Source organism: Phyllostomus discolor, chromosome 7 (genome assembly GCF_004126475.2).
Source record: "Phyllostomus discolor isolate MPI-MPIP mPhyDis1 chromosome 7, mPhyDis1.pri.v3, whole genome shotgun sequence".
In the NCBI taxonomy this organism is placed as follows: Eukaryota; Metazoa; Chordata; class Mammalia; order Chiroptera; family Phyllostomidae; genus Phyllostomus; species Phyllostomus discolor.
In genome coordinates, this window is record NC_040909.2 from 90,746,964 (window position 1) to 90,774,683 (window position 27,720).

At 38.3% G+C, this 27,720-nt stretch overlaps 1 protein-coding gene and 1 non-coding gene across 4 annotated transcripts in view; both read right to left on the reverse strand.

Annotated features, from left to right (window-relative positions):
• Window positions 1-27,720, reverse strand: part of UBE2V2 (ubiquitin conjugating enzyme E2 V2) — a 55,331-nt gene that overhangs the window by 14,574 nt on the left and 13,037 nt on the right. For all 3 annotated transcript variants that reach the window (XM_028533862.2, XM_036031114.1, XM_028533863.2), the window contains exon 2: window positions 9,765-9,913. In XM_028533862.2, the coding sequence (XP_028389663.1) occupies window positions 9,765-9,913 (149 nt within the window). The remainder of the gene's footprint in view (window positions 1-9,764; window positions 9,914-27,720) is intronic.
• On the reverse strand, window positions 25,758-25,968 carry LOC114514921. Its single transcript, XR_003686145.1, has one exon. It is a non-coding gene; the product is annotated as a small nucleolar RNA U3 (small nucleolar RNA).

Below are 27,720 nucleotides of genomic sequence, written 5' to 3' on the forward strand. Positions count from 1 at the left end.
ACAAGCAAAATCCACGCAAGGAGAGGCACACTGTAAAAACACTCACAAGCCCATCTCAGCAGCACAACCCCAACTAGGTCTAGGCTTGGGAGAGAGAGCAAAGACTTTCCCTTTAATGTTTTAAAAGAAGCAACTAGTTACGGAGCTACTTACAAGCCATCTTAACAAATTCTTTCTTTTAAGCCGCCTGTTGCAGTCCCTTCAATTTTGCCTTTTCCCTATGTCCACCTGCATAAGGATTTAAAGCTGCAGGTGGAAAAAAAGCAAAATTGAGACTGTTTTTATAATTGCCATGCTTGTAGCAGGAGGAATTTCAGAAAAAGGTTCTTCTATTTGTTAAAATATTTCTGTAAAGGTTTCTGCAAATCCTCAGCCACGGGGAAATGGACTCTCTAAGGAACATGAACAAAGTTTTAAGCTAATTAGGCATCTTTTTAGGGCTGCTGAATGTCTCCCTGATAAGGGATCTTTAGACTTAGTTCTTCAGGAAAAAGTTGGGCAGAAGTTGAGATAACACCAGGTGGTGTGTCTAAGATTCTAAGAATATTGTCTCACTCCCTCTGAGGCAGGAGATAGTCAGGAAGGAAACTCCAGGGGCCCCACAGGGCTGAGGTAGAAAACATCTATACATGACAAAGACCCCCTAAGACGGGTTGTTCCTGTTTTCTGGGATAACTCTGAATCATGGAATGTGCCTGTGCACTACCCCTGATTCATCATAATATCATTATAATGAAATAACATTGTGGGACTCCCTTCTCCAGTAGCCAATCAAGAAAATCATGGGAAACCACACATGCACAGTAGCTTTGAAATCCAACTCCTTGTACCTGCGCAGGAAAAGGCCTGCCAAAGACTAGCCAGGGAGCTTCTGCCCTATAAGAATAGAATCCCCCCAGCCCACGTGTTCCTTCTCTGCTCAGAGTTGGCCCACTCCCATGTCCTATGGAGTGTACTATCACTTAATAAATCTTCCCTCTTTCTTTATGCTAAAACTTTGTGTGTTCGGTTCAATTCTTTGTCCTCGATCACTAAGAACCTGGTTACCTGTGCACACCTGTGACACCTCCTTTATAGTATTTAATTTGAAAATACTGGTTTGCTTGGGATTTTGTTTCCTTTGTTGTTTTGAACAGAACAGCTCAGTCTCAAAATATTTTGCTAAACCTCTGCTAAATAGAATAAGGTCTCTAAAGTTACATTGCAAGGATTCTACTCAGAAAGAATTTAAATTGATTGTTTAAAGAAGGAAAAAGAACTCACTTCCCTCAGACAGTAAAAAGCTCAGAAAGAAAAACAATGAGAAAATGTGTCTTTTAACCACCCTAAATCTTCCTTCTGGAGGCCCAGGGACCGCTTTAGTCCTAGGAATAAGCCATGCGGAACTTAGTGTCCTCCCGCCCTCCTCTCCAGCCTCCCTAAAGTTGTCAAGGGCACTAGATAATGAGACAGGTCACTTTTGACAACATGGAAGGAATGCAGTAATCCATAAGAATTAACAACAACAACAAAAAAGTAAATATATTTGCAAGTGGATAAAAAACTGTTTCTGAAAGTTATGAATGTGTTCATAAATTTGTCAATCCAAAGCATGTTATAAGTGGGATGGGGGGTGTGACGTGTTAAAATAAATATTAAGAATTCTTGTTTATGCGAGAGCCATGACCTTTTCTTGTAAAAATGAAATATAGGTGTACTGTCTCCCAGGGAGAATTAGCCCTTCTCCACAGAAGAATAAGTACCATTTTTTAGTACCTGTAAACACTGATTGTTTCCTTGGGGAAGAACTAGCTATTGTCCTAGAGGGAACAGTTAGTCAACAGAGTCACAAAAGGCCCTTGGCGAGTAATCACTTTTGTCTAAATCATATTTGAGCAGAGCACCACCCATCTTTTCCACTTTCCTTGAAAATCCTGAACCTAGGAGCGACCAGGTCCTGAGAATAGGGCAGTTAATTTGCTGCTTAAACCATTGCAGCCGCCAGAAACAGCAGGGGGCCTGTCTTTCCAAAAACAGAAAAAAAAAAAAAAGGCACTTTTAAAACTGACCCTATTTTTCAGCCTTCACTTGGAGCCTCGTTTCCACTACTCCTCTGCCTCTTACCTGGCTCTCCAATGCGCTGGTATGGGTTTATCAGTGGCCACTTAAAAAAGAGAGATGTGAACAGACCTGCCTCTTAGGTAAACAACAATTACAAGTAGGTCATATTGAACCCTCTAACAGCCCTTGGAATATGCCTATTTTTGTTGTACCAAAGAAATCTGGCAAATGGAGGCTAGTTCATGATCTAAGAAAAATCAATGAATCCCTCCAACCTATGGGCCCTCTGCAGCTGGGAGTCCCCAGTCCAGCCAGCATTCCAAAGGATTGGCCGCTTTTAATTATTAACCTAAAGGACTGTTTCTTTACAATCCCTTTAGCAGAAAAGGATCTGGAGCATTTTGCATTTTCCCTCCCAGTCATTAACAATTCTCAGCCTTTACAGTGGTTTCAATGTGAGAGTTCTGCCTCAGGGAATGCTTAACAGCCCAACAATCTGTCAGCATTTTGTTCATACAGCCATTCAGCCAATAAGAGATCAGTTTCCTAATTCAATTATCTATCATTATATGGATGACATCCTGATCACAAGTCCTTCACAAGATATTTTAGCAAAAACTGCCTCCTTTCTTAAAACTTGTATAGCCTCTGCTGGGCTAGGAATTGCTCCAGAAAAAAATCCAGCCTTCAGAACCTTGGAAATATGTAGGCTATATCCTTTTTAATAGGACAATTCGGCCTCAAGTCCTTCAAATTAATCCACCCAAGGATTTGACTCTTCATCGCCTCCAACAACTCCTGGGAGCAATCAACTGGGTGAGACCCAGCCTTGGAATACTTATCCAACAATTAATTCATTTATTTAATACCCTTAAAGGGGACCCGCATCTTAATTCCCCCAGAAAACTGTCCTCCGAGGCCCTACAAGAATTAACCATAATAAATCAACATATTCAGCTGCAACAACTAAGTAGAATTAATTCACAGTTTCCTGTCCAGCTTTTCTGTTTCTGAACCTTAGGCACTCCAGTGAGATCTTATAGGACAGCTATCACCCCACTTAGCTATGATAGAGTGGCTTTTTCTGTCTCATCAACCACAACGCTCTATTACCACCTATATAACTGCATTGTGCCATCCTATTATAAAAGGGCGTGAGCGAACACAGCAGTTACTTGGATATGATCCTGCCTTTATTCACGTCCCCTTAACTCAAGTCTATTTACAACAACTGGCAGCTCAATCTTTAGAATTTCAATCTGCCACAGCTGACTTTGTAGGAGGACTGGAAATTAACCTACCCTCCGATAAATTGCTTCAAAACATTCCATTCCTTCAAATAAGGCTAGCAGAAAAGGTCAGCCCAATGCCAATAACTGGGGCGAGAACTGGGTTTCTTGACGGGTCTGGAAAAACCGGACGGGCTCCTATTGCCTGGCAAGAGGGCAAAAACTGGAGAAATTTTGTATCCTCGGGACATTCCTCTACTCAAAGAGCCGAGCTTTATGCTGCAATCATGGCCCTGTGTCAATGGCCCCAAGAGCCTCTGAATATAGTCTGTGACTCAGGATATACTGTTTATACTATTCTGCATCTAAATCAGGCATTAATTAAGACTTCTATTGACCCCAATACTTGACCTATTTTTGACTCCACAGTGCCTCCTTGACAAGCAAGAACACCTCCTCTTCGTTACTCATATTCAATCCTATTCAGCGTTGCCTAGCCCCCGGGTAGATGGTAATAATAAGGCAGATGCCTTAGTCAGTGTCCTTATTGCGTTCCAGGAAGCAGCAGCTTCTCATCAGTTTTTTCATCAAAATAGCCAGGCACTCCAAAAACAATGTAATATTCCTCGGCTTCCAAGCTAAGCAAATTATTAAAGAATGTCCTGATTGCCAAGCCTTTAGCAAGGCACCCCCATCCACAGAAATTAATCCTTGAGGACTAAGCTATCAATTGCTTTGGCAAACAGATGCCACTCATTACGTTCCTTTTGGAAAATCCACGTATGTTCATATTTCTATTGATACTTACTCTGGTGTCCTACATGCATCTGCCTTAACAGGCCTTGTAAAAATATACAAACCCATTGGCTGGAGGCCTTTAGTCATTTAGGACGGCCTCAACAAATTAAAACTGATAATGACCCTGGATACACTGCCTATTCTACTCAGGCCTTCCTTCAGCACTGGAATATCCAACATAAAACAGGAATACCTTACAATCCAAATGGTCAGGCAATTGTAGAATGGGCTCATCATACTTTTAAAAATCTTCTTAAAAAACAGAAAACGGGGGAGTCATGAGTCCATCCAGCCAATTGATTATGTTAGCCATATTTACATATAATTTTCTAAACTGTGATGAATCACTTTGTACTCCAACTGAGAAACATTTTCAGAAGAAAGAGCCAAATTCATCTCATCCTCTGGTTTTATATAGAGATCAGCTGGGAGATGGCTCTTGGTAGGGTTCTGTAGATCTCTTAACTTGGGGAAGAGGGTATGCTTGTGTTTCCATTCATTCCTACAGGTCCTGTCTGGCTACCAGCCAAAAGAGTAAAACCTTATCATGAGTGAAACAGACACCAAGCTCCACTACCTGGAGCCCAGAACCAATCGACCGACAGACCAGATGGCCCAGGTGACCCTGAATAACCAGAAGGAAAATGTACATGCACACTGTCGCTCACAGGCCTGGGTCCTTCAATGGAGGAGGATGAGGCCTGCCCCAATGACAGGGACTGAGGCTCAAGTGCCTCCTGCAGAGTGCAACAACTTCTCAGTGCCCAATAATGTCACTTTAGAAATCATTCAACAGGCCTGGATTGATCAAGAAATCCTGACTCGTCTTTCTGCAGCTGAATCAGCACTCAACTGGATTGGCAAGTGCCAGGATGCATTAGTGACCTAACAATAGCTGACCTGTGATCCTGGATTCACGAAGCTGTGCGCTACTACACTCCAGTGGAATTCCAGCCAATACTCCTGGAGTGATATTCAACATCACCTAAGAGAAGCATTCTCTACCAATCTCAAAGGACAAATTGATGAGTCCCAGCTTGACCTCCACCAGCAGCTCAGTGACACTGAAGGCCTTACTGAACAAAATGTGTTCCAGACCCTCCACAATAATCTACAATATCTGAACCCTAAAAACTGGTTCAATGGACTGAATTTACAAGTTTGCATCATGGCAGCCCATGGATGCCTCGTTGTCTTAATCCTTATTTGTTCTTTATGATGTATATGGAGGTTGTTTGCTCAAGATTGCATTCAGGAACAGCAAATAGGTTTCACAAGCTTAACAACTACAATTGCATTCACAAACAAAAAAGGGAGAGAGACGAGGTTGGGAACCGCCCTGCCTGGTTTCAGAAGTTGTAACCCTCCATGGCTAAGGCTAAATGAGAAACCTTTGGAACCTAAGCCACTGGAGACAAAGGTTATCTCCCTGGCAGGAGCACCGTCTCTGCCCACCTTACTTGACCCTGCCTGGCCCGCAGTGCATGACAGGTTAGCCAATGACAGGTAAGATTCCTCAAGGGAGGGATTACCTAAGACATGCATGGTCATGAGGGGGTCATCAGGGAAGGATTTGGGGGACTATAAAAAAGGGGGTGATGGACCCTCGCCCCTTGTCTTTGACATCGGGTCCCCCTTTGACAGAATGAGTCCTCATTCTGTCTGCAAGAAGTCTTCTAATTTCTTGGCTGCCTTACTTCCCCTGCTCGACCTAAGACTGAAACAATGCTGGAGGTGGGTGCGGCCCTGTGCTGGAAAGGGCAGGTTCCCCTGGGCGATCAGGCCCAAAAAGAATGCATAAAATTCTGTGAAACCTGCTTTGCTAATACCCTCAATTTAAATGATAAGGGTCCAAGCCTGAAATAAGTTTGTTTCCCCAAAGTTTTATGGCCCTTTAGCTATCTGATCCTGACTCTAAATAAGCCCTCATAGTTCTTTGAATGTTATCTATTATTTGATCATTATTGCCTGACAATGATTAATGGGCTTAATCTGAGAATGTGGGTCTTTTGAGTCACTGGATGCTTACGGATGATAATAATGCTCTGTGTACTTTGACATATTTGCAAATTATTTTCCCAGGGTCATGTGAGAGACCAGCAAGTAGCAAGTTTTGTGGGATCTACAGTGGGATCTATAGCAGTCCTAACTAAAAACAAGGGGGGAAATATAGGAGACTGTTCTGTGTGGTGTGAGCCCAGCCCCCACTTGGAAAGGCTAGTGGAAAGAGAGGTCCGGTACACATGACCCATGCCCACAGATAGGTTCTGCCGTGGGGAATCAAGCCTGCATTGTACCTAGGCTGCTCTAAGACTTGCTTTTTGCTAAAACTCTTTCACCCTGAATTGAGGCAGGAAACATTTAGTGCATGTCTTTTTTTTTTTTTAAGTAATTCTAAATTGATTTCAGTGTCATCAGATTTTTAAAAAATATATATTTTATTGATTATGCTATTACAGTTGTTTCATTTTCCCCTGTTCACTGCCCTCCACCCTGCACACACCCTCCCACCCACATTCCGCCCCTTTAGTTCATGTCCATGGGTCATAAATGTAAGTTCTTTGGCTTCTACATTTCCTACACTATTCTTACCCTCCCCCTGTCTATTTTCTAACTACCATTTATGCTACTTATTCTCTATACCTTTTCCCTCTCTCTCCCCCTCCCACTCCCGTTTATAACCCTCCATGTGATCTCCATTTCTGTGGTTCTGTTCCTGTTCTAGTTGATTGCTTAGTTTGTTTTTTTGTTTTTGTTTTAGGTGTGGCTGTTAATAACTGTGAATTTGCTAACATTTTACCATTCATATTTTTTATCTTCTTTTCCTTATATGAATCCCTGTAACATTTCATATAATAAGGGCTTGGTGATGATGAACTCCTTTAACTTGACTTTATCTGAGAAGCACTTTATCTGCCCTTCCATTCTAAATGAAAGCTTTGCTGGATAGAGCAATGTTAGATGTAGGTCCTTGCCTTTCATGACTTGGAATACTTCTTTCCAGCCCCTTCTTGCCTGTAAGGTCTCTTTTGAGAAATCAGCTGACAGTCTGATGGGAACTCCTTTGTAGAGAATTGTCTCCTTTTCTCTTGCTGCTTCTAGGATTCTCTCCTTATTTTTATTCTTAGGTAATATAATTATGATGTGCCTTGGTGGGTTCCTCCTTGGGTGCAACTTTTTAGGGACTCTCTGAGTTTCCTGGACTTCCTGGAAGTCTATTTCCTTTGCCAGATTGGGGAAGTTCTCCTTCATTATTTGTTCAAATAAGTTTTCAATTTTTTGCTCTTCCTCTTTTCCTTCTGGTACCCCTGTAATTTGGATGTTGGAATGTTTAAAGATGTCCTGGAGGTTCCTAAGCTTCTCCTTGTTTTTTTTTTTTTTTTGTGAATTCTTATTTCTCCATTCTTTCTACCTACCTTTGGTTGTTTCTTTCTTCCTTCTGGTCCACTCTATTGTTTCGAGTCCCAGTTTCCTTCCCATCACTATTGGTTCCTTGTGGATTTTCCTTAATTTCTCTTATTGTAGCCTGCATTTGTTCATCTAATTTGTGACCAAAATCAACCAATTCTGTAAGCTTCCTGATCACCAGTGTTTTGAACTGTGCATATGATAGTCTGGCTATCTCTTTGTCTTTGTCACTCAGTTGTATTTTTTCTGGAGCTTTGATCTGTTCTTTTATTTGGCCCCCCCCCCCTTTTTTTTTTTGACACACCTGCTATGTAGTAAGGGGCGGAGCCTTCTGTGTTCACCAGGGCGGGGTAACCCACGTTGCTGTGTTGTGATGCTGTATGTGGGGGAAGGGTCCAAGAGGGAACCATGGCGCTTGCTCTGCTCTCTGCCACATTTCAGTCACTTCCTCATCTACCCACAAGCAAACTGGGCCCGTGTGGTGCTCACTCCTGGGTGGGTGGTTTTGTGTGCATTCTAGGACCCTGCAGGTCTCTCCAATGAACACTCCTGTGAGGCTGGGAGTTTATCCCACTGCTGCCTCAATCCCCCCAGGTGTTTTCAATCAGAGGTTTGAGGCTTTATTTCCCCGAGCTGGGGCCCTGGGTTGTGAGGTCTGTCTTACTCCCCAGTTGTTCCTCCCGGTTTATCTGTGCACAAATGTAGGACTGCCTGTTTCACCAATCACCGCCTCACTGGGTCTGCTAGCCGCCACCTTGCCTACCTCGGTCTATTAGCCACTGCCTTGCTGCGAGTCCTCTCCACCTGGCTGCCCATCTCTGCCCCTCTTACAGTCTGGATGGATGTTTCTTCTTTAACTCCTTGGTTGTCAGACTTCCATACAGTTCAATTTTCTGTCAGTTCTGGTTGTTTTTTTGTTTTTAAATTGTTGTTGTCCTTCTTTTGGTTGTGCGAGGAGGCACAGTGTGTCTACCTATGCCTCCATCTTGGCTAGAAGTCTCATTTACTGCATATCTTTAAAGTAACTTCCTAAAATCTATGCTAAACCTTCCAAGGATGAGTATAACCAGTTCATTTCTCCCTTTACATTTGCAAATACCCTTCTTTTTTGGTGTAATTAGCAACATCCTCTCCTTTGTTTTCTGTAAAAGGTAACCATCTGAAGCAAACCTCTTCACAGTAAGCGATGACCACCCTCAATGTAATGTGCCCAGAAAAACAATAAAAGCTTGTCAAGGCAAGGGTTGGGGCGTTCTCCCCTTGGAAGAGTGGCCATGCCATCCCTTTTCCCCCACAGCACTTGGTAGTCCATGTGAATTTTTCTTGTCTCAGCCACAATGCTGTGGACACTGTAGGCCTGTGTTCACATCACAAGGTAACAAAACAGTATTAAAAAAACAGAGTAAAAAAGACCTTCAAATGCATGTTTCTTCCAGCAAGTCAAAACATTATTCAATACATATTTCAATGACTCACTGAAGGGAGTGTAGTTAAATGGGACCTTTGAGTAAGGAATGCAATGTAGAAAAAAATTTCCCAATCTGAACAAGTTCTGAGTAAAAACAAAACTTCACAAACTTCAGAAAGGCCTAAGAATAAAACACAGTGGGCATGTTCCCAACATCACTAGAAAATATGCAATAATCATAGGTGTTTCAATACATATTATAGATGAAGAAACTGAGGCCTATAGCATTTGCATGGTAAGTCAACTATCACAAAGCAAATAGCAACATGCAGTGAAGAGAAACCAATTTAGAAATTATTGGTTATAAATAGTGGGTTAGTAATATATATCATGATAGACTATTTGTTCTTCCCAGTTAACCCCTCCATTTCCTCACCTTTTCTCTTGTCTATCTGGAATGTTCTCCATCCCCATCACCACCTTCTGAAATCCTAACAGTTAGTTCTTTAAAACTCATTCCAAAGGCAACATCCTCCACTGTTCAGCATTCCTCAATTATTCCTGCTAGAAGAAACATATTCTAAAGTTCCTTAGTGAACTTTCTCTGCCATATTGAGAATCTGTCATCTCTTTTCATCTCCACTTAACTACAAACACCTTGATGGCAATAACAATATCAATCTTTCCTCCTAAATCTTCCAGAAAATCAAGTATTATACCCTACACAAGGGAAGCATCAATAAATGTATACAAAATAAAAAGGGAGGAATTGTTTCTCTTAGAAGCGTCATGATTATTTTAATGCCAATATTATACAATAAAATGTTTACTGTAAAGTACAAAAATATTAATAGAAAAAGTATGTAATTTATAGCACTGACCCTTGGTGGCCCAATAATCATGCCTGTCCACCTTGTAAGTGTCATGTCTTCATCATCTTCAAGGCCCCAGCTAACCGTACCATCGCCTACTCCTTTTTGTCCTTCTTCAAGTTCTTCCAACAAGCGAAAATTACGAGGAACTTTAACTCCTATACAAAAGAATATCAGTGTAAATGCAAAAAGCTCACAATTAAAGCACTACACATACTCAAATGCAGCTTTTTACAAATTATAATTTCCCCAAAAGGCAAAATTGCCTCAAAAAATTCTGCCCCAGAAAATGCTGAATCTAATAAACTCTCAAAATGAAAATGCTGAAGAAAGCACTGTACCAAATATTAACAGTATAGAATATGTATATACATTTCTAATTAAAGAATTTTATACTGACATAAATTAGTCATAAGGAAATCATATTAAAGTAAATAGTTGAGATTTCTTTTTTTTTAAATATAGTTCTCTGATTGCAATTTTTAACGGTTCCTATTTTGACCTGGTAGGGAAATTTCAGTTATTCTTGCTAATATATATAGCAGGATGAATAACACCAAACAGTAGATAATCTAAAAATAACATATTTGCTTACAGAGTAGTAACTTTTTTTAGTATTTGTTTAGCTTGTATTCCTACTAACAGAGGTTAATAGGAAGTGACATAGCTGATTGGAGGAAATTATAGATTATATGCTACAGCAAACTTATTTGCTAAACAATGATTAATATATGACTCTGGAGTGTATCTTTCCAATTTTGAAGATTAAAATAGACAATTTTCATGTATTTTATATATGAGAATATAATACTAAAATTCATCTTTTCATCTTAAACTTTCATATATATAACCTCATTAACATTTATGGTAAATTTATATAAAATGTTACATTTATTTAATGAGATTTCTGTTCCTAGCTAAGAACACTGTATCAAATAAATGGACATAATCAGAAAGTTAATGAAAGTTCAATTTCATTAACATACACTTTTTAATGATTTTTAAAGAATAGAATTATGTCCATCTTTTAAAAGGCACTAAAAGGTACTATTTTCTAGAATGCTAAAGCAGCCCTACCCACAATCCTCTAGCCAATCTCTTTCCTGTTCTCATTCCTAACCAATGGGGTCCTGTGTCTCCCATGGCAGCACCAGTACATACTGTATTTTTCATACTATAAGACGTAGTTCCCGCCCCCCACCAAATTTGGGAGGAAAGGGAGCTGTGCCTTATAGTCTGAATGTAGTTTACCTGGCTCATGGAGGTGGGGGCAAGTAGCTTATGTTATTTATGTTATTAAATATTTACCACATTTTTTGCTTCAAAAATTTCTTCCTATTTTCCTCCCCTAAAACCTAGGTGCATCTTATGGTCCAGTGCATCTTACAATCCAAAAAATTCAGTAATCATTAATACTCAGTAGGACAGTTACTCAATTTGAAAACAAATTTCCTAGTGCCTGCCCTTCACCTATTTGTCCAGAACCTGGCAAATTTCACACAAGCCACAAACCAGTCTCACACCTCCACTTCTATACCCTTTAACTTCATGGCTCCTTACTGTATTTCCAAAATCAACACAAATATCTTCCTCTCTGCCTAGAATCTTCTAGCCTTTCAGTTTCCCACTCCATCATTTTCACTAAATCTGGTCTTCGCCATCATTTTGGCCTCCAATCCGTGGAATCAAACCATGATTCTTCCAATTTATGACAAACTTTCCTAGGATCACTGGCCTGGCCTCTCCAAAACATGGACCCTGTGGTTTCCTCTGTTCACAACAGCATCTAACATCAAACACTATCCAGCCCCACTACACAAGTCCTGAAAAATTAGGTAATGGCTCTGAGAATCCTATCTTTGGCTCTGGTGGAGGCACGTGTTCCCACACTCTCTCACTCCCTTGCACACACACAAATAAGCGATTATGAAGCCCAAAGAAGTGATATCTTCTTTAAAGCAACTATCATTTTGTGTAACTTTTGTCTCTTGCTGAAACCAAAACATCTCTTAACTTGCTAATTCACAGTAATCCTTCTACACATATAATCAAAAGCCAGTAAGCACTTAACTTAAAAACACTAGTTACTTTATGTAGTAACTTTATGTGCTTCATAAAAAAATGCTTGAAAATCTTGGGCCCCAGAAATATGGAACTGTCATAAATCACAAAAACAAGAGTAGTCATTATTATGATTACTAATAACTGCTTAGCATACATTGTATGTTATTTTAAATAAATTATCCCATCTAATCCTAAAAGCACTCATTCTACAGTAGTGGGAACTCCAGCCTGTAGAAGTTATGTAACTTGCCAGTTTCCAGATTCAAAGTCACTCTTTTAACCCTTGAGTTACACAGCACTACAAGCTACACAGGGAACATATCCTGACACAGATCTAGGAGTCAGACTGCCCATGTGACATGTGACCTCAGCAGTTTTCTCATCTGTAAATGTGAGATAATGATAGTTCCTACCTCACAGAAGCACTGTGAAATTTATACAAGGTAATCCACCTGAAAACAATAAATGATGGCTATGATCATTTTAGTTTCCAATAAATTAAGTAGAATTGCATAAAACTTCTACTTAACTTTATATAAACTGTGCAAGAAATAAAAGCCTTTTGTACAATCCTGTAGGGTGACCCCTGGGAAATTTTACACTAAGCTGTAAATTTCTATTCACATAACATTGATGACTGCTATTTGCTATTGAGTTGCTTTTTAAAGTAATCTTATATGAGCTTGATTACCCTTAACATTATGAAGTCATTCCCCAAGAATAACTCCAATTTTTTTGTGTGTGAAGAACAAAAATTTATTCTAAAAATGGATCTCAGTAAAAACGAAATACCAAAAACTGGTTATTATAATAAAAAGAAAAAAGATACTTGCTTTAAATTATTTTCTAAAAAATACAGTCTCATCATTATAATATACTGCCAACTATCATTTACCTGTATCTGAATTACTGATTTTATGGATTGTCCAAGGAAATTTTAAAATCATTGACTGGATTCTGCCTATATAGATATATATCTGGACTGCATTTGTCCTCAAGTAAATATATTCTCAAGTATTGCAAATAAACTGGATATTTGATTAAGTAAAAATAATTAGAAAGAGAAATTTATGCTTAGGAAATGTGCTCCTCCAAAGCAAAATACTGGTTTGCATCATCATTTCCCTCAATTTTTGTGCATGACAAAAAAAAAAACAAAAAACAAACAAAAAAAACCCCTGACTATACTGAAGTAGTGGTATTTCAGAGTAACAAATTGTACAACTTATCTGGTGAGAAAAGACATTAACTAAATTATTTCACATTCAAAACACATTTGAAAGATACATGACATTTAATATTAAAAAAGTGGTTTTATATCTTCAAGGTGCTAAAGAAACAATTACTCAAGAAAATTGCAGGCCTGTCTACAAAGTTCTAAGTGATTTGAAGTACTGCAATATCAGGAATGTGGGGACAACAATTAAATTTAAACTTAAACTTCAATTAAATTTAAACTTAAATTTAAAAGGCTTCCATTACTATAAGGTATTTCTTAAGTATATTTTGCAAAGGTATTAAAGTAGTAGTTGAAAACAGTACAGCTAAATTGGTAACATACAACTTACCTATCAGCCCAAATCTTGCTTCAAACTAATATAAATACATGCCTTTCATACTATTTCCTCCACAATGTGTATGCTACACACATCCTGTCACATGCATATTTTAGACAATTTTTATCACCCCTATTCACTACATCAATTGGCCATAATGCACAGTGAGTAGAAATTATCCTTTTATATCAAAATTCTTGCTATGATATTCTCTGTAAACCAAAAACTGATTGCAAAAGTTACATATAGTCCTTATCGTAGCCCCATGTTTACTAGGACATTTTAGCTCATCTTTAGACTATTAAAAATTGGTGTGATTTACTTTGACCAATCTAAGACAGAAATATTATTGAGGGATCCAAGATGGTGGTGCACTTGGTGGGAGTTACACACTCCTCCTCCCAGGACAAAACTGGAATTACAACTAAGTTATGAAACTATCAACCTGAATAACCAATTGAGGACTAGGTAAACAGAAGTCTTCCCTGTATCCACGTGCCAGGGGTTGAGAATCTGAAGGGATATCTCAGCTGCAAAGGTTTCCCCAAGAACAAGAGGCCTTAATCCCGTGCTCAGCTCAGCCACGATCACCAGAGCCAGGAAGAGGAGCCCACATAACATATGGCTGTGAAAATCAGGGATTCTATCTGCCAGGGACAGAAAGAAGTCTGCATGAAACCCAGGCCCCCTCATAGAGGACCACTGCACAAAATCTCATTCACTGTCACTCATTCCAGGCTCTGTCAAGGACAACAAAAAGTAGACTGGAGTCATGTGAGGACAGACTGGGCTGTGTGGTTCCAGGGGATCTCTGTGCTGAATCCCTCACCCCTACTGTACAAAGACGCCATAATTCCTGGACAGAGCATTCCCCTCCACTTAACATCAGCCTTGGAGGATTCACTAGCCCCACCCTCCTACCTGTCACCCACCCTGCCATGCTCACAACCTTCAGCTGCCTGCACCAGTGGTGTAAACTTTCCTAAAGGAATCTTGAAGTCCAGGTGTATGCCTGGGGTGTCAGAGACTGAACTGTGTGGCTCTGGGGTGGGGACCATTTTTCCCTCACACACCTGACTGACATCACCATTCCTGTACAGATCCCTCCCTTCTCACAGTGCAATTTTGGTCTGTTTTGGCCTGAGGAACCCTGTGGTCCCACCCTAAAGTATCCCTCAGACCACAGCCCACCATGAAACTTGGCAGGCACCTGGCAGGTGGCAGCTAGCCTTGATGTATACTGAGACTTTTGCTGAGAGGCCTCATACTCAGCATTGTGGAGCTTAAATCTGTATCAACCTGGTGAATACCACTCACCCCTGCCTGATAACTCAGAGAACATACCTCACATAAATTGTGAACCCTGGGAGGCTCTTTCAGCAACTAAACCTAGGAAGTAGACAGTATGTGGAGGCAAATCTTAGGGTGTCTTGAGCTTTTGGGTGATTTGCTCTAGATTCAGCTCTAGGCTCAGTTCTAATAGAAGGCAGCTTGGCCCCTCCCACAGGCACCCAGGCCAAGGACAGGCAGCCCCAAACTGTGGATCACATTGCAGCTCTAAACAGGTATCCCAGAGCCAGTCACAGGCAGCTCCTGACTTTAACCTGCATTGGGGCCCCTCTCAAAAAGCCCCAGAAGAAACACACCCAGGTGGCAGGCTTCAGATCATGTCATAACATGACCTAAGTGGTTCCACAAGCAGCATACCCAAAGGTAGATCTCAGGATTCATCAGAGCCTGCTGGGGTGAATTCCACTCCCAGGATCAGGCCCTGCACAGCAGCATGTAGAATGTGGTCAGCATGGATCATAGCCAATCTGAGGATGAATCCCACCAACAAACAGGCCATCAGCAATCAAGACTCAACTACATCAGGCTCACAAACCCATACAAGGGACATACCTGGGGCACCTTGCTCAGGTGATCAGAAAGACTGTAGTAATGAATGAGCCCCACAAGGCAGCTACTACATAAAGCAACAATACCAAGACTGGGAAACAATCCACCTAATACACAGAAACAAATACAACAGGTAGTCAAAAATGGGGAGACAAAAGAACATTCTTCAAATGAATGGACAGAGAAATCCCCAGGAAAAGAACTAAATGAAATGAAGGTAAGCAGGCTACCAGACAAAAAGTTCAAACCAAAAATTATAAGAATACTTAAGAAACTTAGGGGAAGAATGAATGAATTCAGTGAGAACTTAACCAATAGCAGGTTAGATGAAGCAGAGAACTGAATCACCTATTCAGAAGATAAGGTAGCAGAAAACATCCATTCAAAGCAGCAAAAAGAAAAATATTTTTTTTAAATGAGGATAGTTTAAAGAACCTCTGGGACAACATCAAGCATAACAATGTTCATGTCAGATGAGTACCAGAAGAAGAGAGACTGCTAGAGATTGAGAACTTATTTGAAGAAATAAGAGACTGAAAACTTCCATAACCTGGAAAAAGAAAAGACACAGTTCAGAAAGCACAGACAGTCCCAACATGATAAACCCAGAGGCCCATACCAAAACACATCATAATTAAAATGACAAAGGTTAAAGACTAAAAGAAAAATCTTAAAAGCAACAAGAGAAAGATGGTTAGCTACCTACAAAGGAGCTCCCGTAAGACTGTCAGCTGATTTCTCAACAGAAACATTTCAGGCCAGAAAACACTGGCACAAAGTACTTAAAGTGATTACAAGCTAAGGCCCTAAAACCAAGCCTATCCTACCCAGTAAGGCTATCATTTAAAGTTGAAGAAAAAAGAAAAATAAAGGGTTTCTCAGACCAAAAAATAAAACCTGAAGGAGGCCATCAATACCAAACCAGTAATGCAATGAAGGTAGCATTCCAACAAGAGAATATAACCCTTGTAAACATTTATGTACTCAACATAGGTACACCTAAATATATAAACACTGATAGACATAAAAGGAGAAACTGACATTAATAGAGTCATAGCAGGAGATTTTAATGCCCCATTGACATCAATGGATTGATCTTCTAGAAAGAAAATCAACAAGGGCACAGGGGCCTTAAAGGACACACTGGATCAAATGCATTTTATTAATATTTTCAGAGCATTTCATCCTAAAGCAATTAAATCTCTTACATACACACAGTACATTTTCCAGGACAGACCACCCATTAGACCACAAAAACAGTTTCAATAAATTTAAAAACACTGAAATCATATAGAGCATCTTCTCTGACCACAACAGTATGAAACAAGTAATCAATGTCTAGGGGGAAAAATGAAAAACACATGGAGGCCAAATAACTGTTACTAAACAATGAATGGGTTAACAATGATTTCAAGGGAGAAATCAGGAGTGCTGGCCAAGATGGAAGCATAGGCAGAAATGCTTTGCTTCCTAACAGAACCAAAGGAAGGATAACAACCAATTTAAAAACAAAGAACAGCCAAAACTGCCAGAAAGACATTTGCATGTAAGTCCAACAACCAAGGAGTTAAAGGAACATTCATTCAGACAGCAGGAGGGGTGGAGACTGGCAGCTGGGGTAGAGAGTACATGCAGCAAGGAAAGGCAGCAGACCCCACAAGCAAACCCACATCCATGTCCAAAGGAGTGGGGAGGAACACCAGGGGAGCAAGACAGACCATGAAAACCAGGGTTTCAGTGTTGGAAACTAAAAGATTCAAAACCCCAGACTGTAAAAAAAAACTTTGGGGTTTGTGGAAGTGGGAGAAACTCCCAGCCTCAAAGGAGAATTCATTGGAGAGATCCACAGATCCTAAAATGTAAACAAGCCCACCCACCTGCAAATAAACACCTGGAAGGGCACAATCTGCTTGTGGGAATAAAGTAAAGTGGGACAAAAGCAGAGTAAGCAATACTGTTCCCTATCTAACCCCCCCTCATAAACAATGCCATAATGCACCAAAGAGGGTTGCCTTGCCCCAGTGAATCTAAGGCTCTGCTCTGCCCCTTACCACATTAACAGGTGCCCAGAGTCAAGAAATATGCCCTAAATGAAGGGGAAGAACAGATCAAAACTTCAGGAAAAGAACAACAGGGAGACAGGGAGACAGACAACCTGTCTGATGCAGAATTCAAAACAGTGGTAATGAGGACGCTCAAAGAATTGAGCTTGGTCGAAAAATAAGGGAAGAAATGAAGGCTACACAAAGTGAAATAAAGGAAAGTATATAGGGAACCAACAGTGAAGGAAAAGAAACCAGGACTCGAATCAATGATTTGTAACAAAAGGAAGAAATAAGCATCCATCTGGAACAGAATGAAGAAACAAGAATGCAAAAAAATGAGGAGTGGCTTAGGAACCTCTGTTACAACTTCAAGTATTCCAACATCTGAATCAGGGAAGTGCTGGAAGGAGAAGAGCAAGAACAAGAAATCCAAAACTTATTTGAACAAATAATGAAGGAAAACTTCCCTAATCTGGCAAAGGAAATAGAACTCCAGGAAGTCCAGTAAGCTCAAAGAGTCCCACAAGGTGAAACACACCAAGACACATCATAATTAAGTTACCAAAGATTAAAGATAAGGAGAGAATCCTTTTTAAAAAATTATTTTATTGTTCAATTACAGTTGTCTGCATTTACCCCCCACCCCAGATAAGGAGAGAATCTTAAAAGCATCAAGAGGAAAGGAGAGTGTTACCTACAAAGGAGTTCCCATAAGACTATCACCTGATTTCTCAAAAGAAACCTTTTGAGAGGCTAGAAGGGGCGGGAAAGAAGTATTCCAAGTCATGAAAGGTGAGGACCTACATCCAAGATTACTCTTTCCAGCAAAGCTATCATTTAGAATGGAAGGGCAGATAAAGTGCTTCCCAGGTTAAGGTCAAGTTAAAGGAGTTCATCATCACCAAGCCCTTATTATATGAGATGTTAAAGGGACTTACCTAAGAAAAAGGAGAAAATCAAAACTATGAAAAGTAAAATGACAACGAATTCACAACTATCAACAACTGAACCTACAAACAAAAGCAGACTAAGCAAACAATTAAAACAGGAACGAATCACAGAAATGGAGATCACATGGAGGGTTATCAGTGTGGAGGGGGAGTGGAGAGAATGGGGGAAAGGTCCAGAAAACAGGAAGCATAATTAGTAGGTACAAAATAGACAGGGGATGGGTAAGAACAGTATAGGAAATGAAGAAGCCAAAGAACTTATATGTAAGACCCATGGACATGAACTAAGGCAGTGCAGGGGAAATCCTGGAGGGAAAGAAGGTATAGGGTAGAGTGGGATAAAGGGAATATGGGACAACTGTAATACTATACTCAGGAAAATATACTAAAAATAAACTATGAACATTAAAATGGCAATAAATTTACAACTATCATCAACTGAACTAAAAAAGAAACTGAACAAACAGGACAGGAATAGAATCATAACTATGGAGATCATTTGGAGGGTTATCAGCTAGGAGGAGGAAAGGACAGAATAAAAGAAAGGTACAGGGATTAAGAACTACAAATTGGTAGGTACAAAACAAGACAGGGGATGTTATGAACAGTATAGGAAATGGAGTAGCCAAAGAACTTACATGTCCCCTAGACATGAACTGAGGGGGAAAATGCAGGTACTAGGTGGAGGGGGGCAAAGGGGAAATATTGGGACAACTGTTCTTGAACAACAATAAAAAATGTAAAAAAAATAAAATAAATAATAAAATCTTTCAGATAATAAAAATAAAATAAATTTAAAAATAAAGGAATTGTTCAGAAAAATTGGCAGAATTTGAATAGGCCCTCTAGATAAAAATCTGCATCAATGTTAATTTCCTGATCTTGATAACTATATTGTTGTAATGTAAGAGAATGTCCTGGTTTTCAGTTAATAAATACACAGTAAAATATTTAGGAAAGAAAAGACATTATGTCTCTAAATTATTTCCAAATGGCTCAGAAAAAATATATTGTATCTGTGTGGAAGGAGGGGAAGAAAACATATATAAATGAATAAAAAAAACATTACATATTAACATCTGATGAATCTGGGCAAAGGTATATGGGAATTCTTTGTACTGTTTATGGAACTGTTCTCTACATCAAAAATTAATTCAAAAGAAAAAGAAAAAATAGGAAAAGAATGAACTATTGAGTTAATGGTAATAAAACATTTTATTCATATGGAAAAAGAAAATGAATTCCTATCTCACAGTGTACATAAAAATCAATTCTACCTGGCTGGTATAGCTCAGTGGATTGAGCACGGGCTGCGAACCAGTGTCGCAGGTTGGATTCCCAGCCAGGGTACATGCCTGGGTTGCAGGCCATAACCCCCAGCAACCACACATTGATGTCTGTCTGTCTGTCTGTCTCTCTCTCTCCCTTCTCTAAAAATAAATAAATAAAATCTTTAAAAAAAAAAAACCTAAAGGATTAAAAAAAAAACCCTTTAAAAAAAATCAATTCTAGGCAGATTAAATGCCTACATAGGAAGGACAAAACAAACTTTAAGAAAATATTATATATCCTTATGACCTTGGATATAAGAAAGGATTCCTTAGATAAAATTCTAAAGAGCATAAACCAAAACTAAAATACAACCCAGTTCAACAAAAGACAAATGAAAAGAGTCTCAAACTAAAAAATGATAAGAATAATATATAACAGGCAAAATATTAGCACCCAGAATGTATCAACAAAGAAAAGACAATTATGAATAAGGACACTCACACTAAAGGAAACAGGAATGAATAGAGAAATATGAATTAAAACTGTAATGACTATCTACCAGACTGACAAATATGAGGGGGAAGCAAAACAAAACCTGGAGTTATCTTCTGGAGGGTGGGCCCCTTGTAATACAGGCTTCTGCCACCAGATGGGTGTTCCAGGAACCCATCTGTATCAGTGTACCAGTTGGGGTCATCATGACAGACTATATCTGGCTTCAGTGAATTTTTTTTTGGAAGACTTTTAACCATTTGCCCATTTCATAAAGGGTGATTTATGAGTGCACCTGTCCACAGTGAGCTGAATGTTCAGCAGTTTTTGACCAAAAAGGGCATGGCCTCTGTGCCCCACTTTCCCTATTCACCCAATCTAGCCCCAAGCAACTTTCTGTTTTTCCCCAACAAAAAAAGTCCTTAAAGGGAAACATTGTGCCCCTGTGGGAGAGATGAAACAAAAAACGGAAGAACTAAAGGGCATCAAAATCAACAAGTTCCAAAACTGTCCTCAGGAGTGGGGAAAAATAATTTCGATAGGTGTAGTGCATCAAATGGAGAGTACTTTGAGGGAGGCAAGTTTAAACATGTCAGAATACACAATTTTTTATAAATAAATTTTGGAATATTTTGGGCCACCCTCATAAGTATGACAATACTTGGTAACAAGCATGTAGAGAATGGAAGCTCATTCACACTGCTGAGAACAGAATAAACTGGTAGGTACAATTACTTTGATGATGAAAAGGTAATAATTACAGAGATCCAGGCTAGAGAAATTCCTGTGAGTGTTCACAGGGAGGCAGGAACAAGAATAAGAATGCTCGCTAAGTGTTATTTCCAATAGCAAAATTTTAGAAACAACCTAAACATAACATGGTATTATCAATGACAGAGTACTGTTGCAATTAAAATGAAAGAATTAGAGCTACAAGTATAATTAATGCTAAAGTTTTAAGAATATGCTGTTTAACAAGTGTAGAGTTTCAGTTTCATAAATTGAAAAAGTTGTGAAGATTGTCTGCATAACAATGTAGATACATTTTATTAGTAAAAGTCATTCAAGATGGTAAATTTTATGTTATGTTTATTTTACCACAGTTGAAAGAAAAAATAAAAACTTTACAGTCATACAGCACATTAGGACATTTCAGTTAAGGACAGATTGCATACATGATGGTGGTCCCATTGATAATGAAGTTGAGAAATTCCTAACACATAGTGAGGTGGTGGCATCATAACACAACAGTGTAATGAATTACTCATGTGTTTGTAGGTAATGCTGGTATAAATACAATGCACTGCCGGTTGTATAAAAATATGGCATGTAAAGTTACAGTAATAGGCTATATACCATTTGACTGGGGGCTTGTGAGAGGCAGTCCATCTATGTATCTCTGGCACATTGATGTTTCTCCCTCTGTTTCTCCCTCCCTTCTCTCTCTATAGACAAATAAAATCTTTTAGAAATAAGTAAAAAATTAAAACATTATACAGTCATTTTAAAGTACATGAATTATATTAAATGTGTATAGGTGGAAAAAACAGTTAATAACAACACATATGCATTGATCACAACTATCAAATGCTTTCAAAAGTATGTCAGTACGAATCCAAATATAAACTACAACTGATGTTTAAATTCAGTAGGCTTTTTTACCTGATAAAGTTCCTAGTACCATAATATTTTAGAAAATAACATGAGTCTTCCAAAAGTAAATGAAAGAAAGTTCTGTGTGATTGCTTTACTACCCTCTGTTCTGGACTATATGCACTTCCTCCCTTCTAGGCACCACAGTAGAATTCCTAGCTGAAGTCTTGTCACATGCATACTCAGTCAGTAAAGAAAGAAATCTGACTGAATCATTAATCCTTATCACATAGCTTCACTTGAAACTTTTCTCCCATAATCCCAAATGGGTCCATAACCCCACAGGGCTGTTTCTAAAACAGCACTTATAACCATACTATAACTAACATTAGCAAGAATGTCATCAAAAATGTTAAGAATATATAATTACCGATATCTCTGATACTGAGGCATATGATTTATATTTAAATTTTTTTAATTGAATGATTCCCTCAGATGTGAAATTACACGAATATTGATTTTATTAAATATTTTAAGTTATATTTAAATAATTCACAGAAAAAAATCAGAATATTTTTCTTCTTAAATGAACATTCATCAGGGAAAACAACTTTAATTTTTCTCTAAAACTTACATGAGACTAAAAATTACTTCATCAAAATACATTAAAATTTAAATTTATAACAATCAATTAAAATTCAATTATTAAAGGAGAACACATTTGTAAAACCCAGTAATTTAAAATCTGGTATATATTCCCCTCACTGAGTGTTTAAGAAATTTCTAAAGACTGTTTTGGGTTTTTTTAAAATATTTTTACAGATTCTTTTTTTTTAGATTTTATTTATTTAGTTTTTAGAGAGGGAAGGGAGGGAGAAAGAGAGAGAGAGAGAGAGAAACATCAATGTGTGGTTGCTGGGGATCATGGCCTGCAACCCAGGCATGTGCCCTAACTGGGAATCGAACCTGCGACACTTTGGTTCGCAGCCCGCGCTCAATCTACTGAGCTACACCAGCCAGGGCTCTAAAGATTGTTTTAATCAAATCTAGGATGGCATCAACTATATGGGAGACCATTCTTTTAAGCAAATAAAGAATACTACAAAGTAAACTACATAACATATACACATTTCATATTGAAATATCTTAGAATGAATGAAATATGGTAGATAAAAATATATCTGAAAAAAATCAAATCAAATGTTGTGCACCTGTACTACACCTTCAAACATAAGTGGAAAAAAAAACTCTGGATTAGAGGATTTGCAATGTACCCCAATTCTGTGATAGGGGGATTGCATTATATATAGGAGAATATGAGTCATGCTACCTAAAAGAGTTTTTAAGTTATAACCAAAACCACTTTGCCCTCAACTACACCCCAAAACTACAATTCTATGAATAATTCATTTAGAAGTCTATGTGCTATACTTCGTGCTAACTCAGCTTGCATTTACTTAATGACCATATTTGAACATAAAATATTTTGGTACTGTTTCACTTCAAAACAAACAAAATTTATGAGTAAAACATTATTTTGGGTTGGCCAAAAATTTTTTTTGGCTTGTCAGTAAAAATAAGACACATTTTTTCAATTTCACTAATAACTTTATTGAACAATGTATTCACCGTTTTGTTCCACTATTTTCTGCCATCTTTCAGGCAACTTCATTAATTCCATCTTCTCAAAACTTTTTACCTGTTTAAGCAAAGAACTCTTCCAGGGGCCATGTTCAGTCTTCCAGGGAATTGAAATATTTTCCACTAAGAAAATTTTATAAAGACTGAAATAAGTGGAAACCCAAAGACACCGTGTCTGATGAATAGGGCAGATGAATCAGAACTCCCCAGCCAAGATGTAACAGTTTTTGCCTGGTCATCAGCTTGCATTAAGATTATGCACATTTTAGCCCTGGCTGGTGTAGCTCAGTGGATTGTGCGAGGGCTGCGAAACAAAGTGTTGCAGGTTCGAATCCCAGTCAGGGACATGCCTGGGTTGCAGGCCATGACCCCCAGCAACCGCACATTGATGTTTCTCTCTCTCTCTCTCTCTCTCTCTCTCTATATATATATCTCCCTCCCTTCCCTCTCTAAAAATAAATAAATAAAATCTTTAAAAAAAAGATTATGCACGTTTTGTTGAATAATTCTGGATGCTTTTCATCAAGTCCTGCTTTTAATTGGTCTTACTGGAAGCAGTACTTGTTAGAATGAATCGTTTGATTATCAGGAAGAAACGCTTAAGAGGACTCCCCTTCAATCCCACCATATACACAACATCATGTTCTCTGGATGAAGACTGGCCTTTGGTGTGGTTGGTGGTGGTTCATTGTCCTCGCCTCCCCCATCTCTTCTGTTCCACATTATTATAATATATCTACTTTTCACTGTCTGTCACAATTTGTTTTTAAAAACAGAACATTTTCCTTATGTTTAGGAATCACATGTGGAAATATGGTTAAGGTTTCTTTCCACTTAACTTACATGCAACCCCAACATCAAAGTGAGTAACATAACTTTGCAAACCACTTTTGACATGTTCTATCAGTCACAGCACCTTCTCCATACACTGCACAAATGGTTTTTCTTTTTGCATTTCAGTTTCATTTTAACCTTTTGAAATAATAAAGCATAATATGCCAAAAATGTTGCCTATTTCCTTCCATTTTCAGTATTAAAATGACTAGACAAAAATTCATTAATTTTGATTTTTTAAAATGCATGCTATGACAGCTGTCACAATACACTCTAACAAATTGTTTCAAATGAAGTTAAAGACAACTAACCACTACCACAGCTATCTTATACACACCTCCCCCCCCCCAAATAAAGTTTTTGGCCAACCCAAATACAAACGGGAAAAGCTGTATTTTACTTAAGCTATTTATTTTCTCATTAATAAACCACTTACATAGAAAGACTATTATAAAAAACATGAGGGGGGAACTGGATGAAAAAAGGTGAAGGGATTAGCCAATGCATACACATGCATAACCCATAGACAAGAGTGTGGTAATGGCCAGAGGGAAGGGGAGAGTGAGCGCTGGATGGAGGTGGGCAAATGGGGGTTGGAATGGGGACATCTGTAATAGTGTGAGCATAAAAATAAATTAAAATTTAAAAAGAAAAGAAAATCATGATGATATAAGGGGCACTCATTAAACACTTGCTAAATTTATGGCAAATGTTACTTTGAATATTTCAACATTTATGAACCAGTCCTGTAGCAGGTTTTGCTCATTCCAAACACAAAGAAATCCATTCCCCAAGTTCTTCAACTACAGTGAAAACTACAACACAAGCAGATATATTCAAATACAAAGCAATAAACTATTGCAAAGAATTTGCTCAGATACACTATAGATATCTTACTGATTAAGCCAGAATACAGAAGATATCTAACATTCTCCAGAAAAACGGCTAACAATGATAATTTCAGAACCAGGAAACAATTCCCTTTGAACAAACTAGGGAGTGAAGGAAAATTAGGTAAGCCACAATATACTGTGGTTCCTCTCTAGTATGAATTTCTATGTAAAATTAGGAACTCTACGAGATATGAGATCTGAGAGGGTCCACTTAAATGAGTATAAACTCAGCTTCCCTCTGAGTTAGGGGAGCTCCCCTCTGAGTCTAGGAAACTACAGTTAGCTTCCAAAGTCAGAAAAGCATACTAAGCAAAATAAGTATCTCTCCAAATCATTGCTTGTAAAATAAACATTTCAGAAATTTAAGACTTTTCAATTACTTAAGTAGTATTTCCTGCTAAGAAATAACTACTTACATTAATACTGTTGAGTGAACCAAAACTGATCATTTGGATAGCAGATGGCACTAACATGAAAACACACAGTACACCAAACTATGCATTGTTTGTGCTTGTCAGTAACATTTTTCAGTAAGTAGACTAAAAAATCTATGGCATAATTACAGTACTTAAAAAGAATAATCTGCCTGGAGTATGTCTGATATCCAGGTATACAACTTTTTCTTTTTTAATGTAAAGTTAAACCTCACACCTAGGTGGAGCTTAGGCTCCTCCCTTCTGTGTCATGGTAACCATGTAAAATAATCACAACCAGATCATAAGTCAGAACTTACATAATGTCAACATGATGTTTTTGTTTTTTACCAGACTGTGTTCTTTCCCTCTTACTCTTCCAAAGGAAGAGAAGAACAATCATCAATGGCTATCGGCAGTTGCAAAAGCAACACCAAAAGCCAGCTTCACACTCAGGAGAGAACACTGTGCCTCCTTCTCAAGATTTCAGATGCTCTACACATTCAGAGAGAAACTTATCTAGTAATAAACTATAGAAATGATCCCTGAAAGTATAGTCTTCAACATGATGTTTTTAAACAAAAATCCAACTACATACCAAAAGCAAGACTTTGCATTCTAATAAAATAGAAAAATAAATAAATCGAACTTGGACTTTATTAAAATTTAAAACTTTTGCATTTCAGAGGATACCAAGAAAACAGAATGAGAGAAAACACAAACAATATATCTGATGACTTGCATCTAGAATATATGAAGAACTCTTACAGCTCAACAATAAAAAAAGACCAATTAAAAAATGATCAAAGGATCTGAATAGACATTTTCTTCTAGTAAGATATACAGAAGGCCAATAAGCCCATGAAAAGATGTTCAAAATCATTCATTAGTCATCAAGGAAATACAAATCAAAACCACAATGAAATACTATGGCACACCATTAGAATAGCTAGATTCTGAAAGTCATGCAATGTTTTTTAGGAGGTACAGAAATCACAGGGCTCTTGTTCATTGGTGGCTGGAATATAAAATAGTGTCCCTATGAGAGCAGGGACACTATTTTAGTGTCTGGCATTCCTCAAACAATTAAACATACAGTTAGCATATGACCCAGCAATTCCACTATTGGGTATACACCCAGAAAAATGAAAACATATATATCCATACAGAAATTTGTACACAAATGTTTATAACAGCATTATTCATAATAGCCAAAAAGTGAAAACAACCCAAATCAACAGATGAGCAGATAAATAAAATGTGGCAATGAGTATTAATATTTGCTACAACATGGCTAAAAAACCAATGAACTGTACACTTGAAATAGGTGAACTGTATGTGAACTATATCACAAGAAAAGTGTTTTTTAAAATGAAAAAAAAAAGAAAAAAGAACTCCCTGAAATCAGATTCAATATTCATTTACAGCTCCATCTCCTGGAAGCTTCCAGTTTCTTATGACCCATCACTAGAAAGCGTAATCAAGGACATCACAGAAAAGACTGGCTTTTTTCACAGGACCCTGATTGTGGGAATAGTTTCAAAATGCCAGAAGAGAAAAAGGCTAGGTTACACAGCTGTTACCTAGTCCTTCCAGTCCCCCAAATCTTGAAAACAGATTATCCTGTTAAACACAATTTTGTCCAGAGGCACCCTATTTGAGAAAGCAGATAAAAGGATGAACGCTGGGGACGGGAAAGACCTACATGGTAAGCAATCCTGGAAATGTGAAGATAACTCATTAGGTTGTAATTCCTACTTCTGCTACAGTGATGAGTTTCTATAAAACCCTCACAACACTCCCTATAACCTCCCGTCAGCTCCCCAAAATGAAATCAGAGAGAAAATCTCAGATTTATAAGAATCACTAAAGAAATAATTACTATATATATATTTGCTGGCAAAATAGCCCTAGATGATGTGGCTCAGTGAACTGAAGTGCAAATTCCCAGGAAGGGCACATGCCTAGGTAGCCAGACAGGCCCCCAGTATAAGACAATCACACACTGATGTGTCTCCCCTTCTCTCTCTCCATAAATAAAATCTTTAAAAATATATTTAGCCACTAAAATCACTTTTCCTAAAGTATTTGTTATTCAACTCACTCCTTACAAGAACATGCAGTTTTACTTACTTATAATGCCATTAGGCTCTATCAAGTGTCTACTCTTAACTTTTAATGGCATTTATTTATGAAATAACATTATTGGGTTCCCACTAAATGAAAGCAACCAGAAAGTTTATAGAATACAATCAGATACAGAAAGAACATCAAAACTTGAAATTAAGAAACCTTCTCTGAGATGGAGCCAAC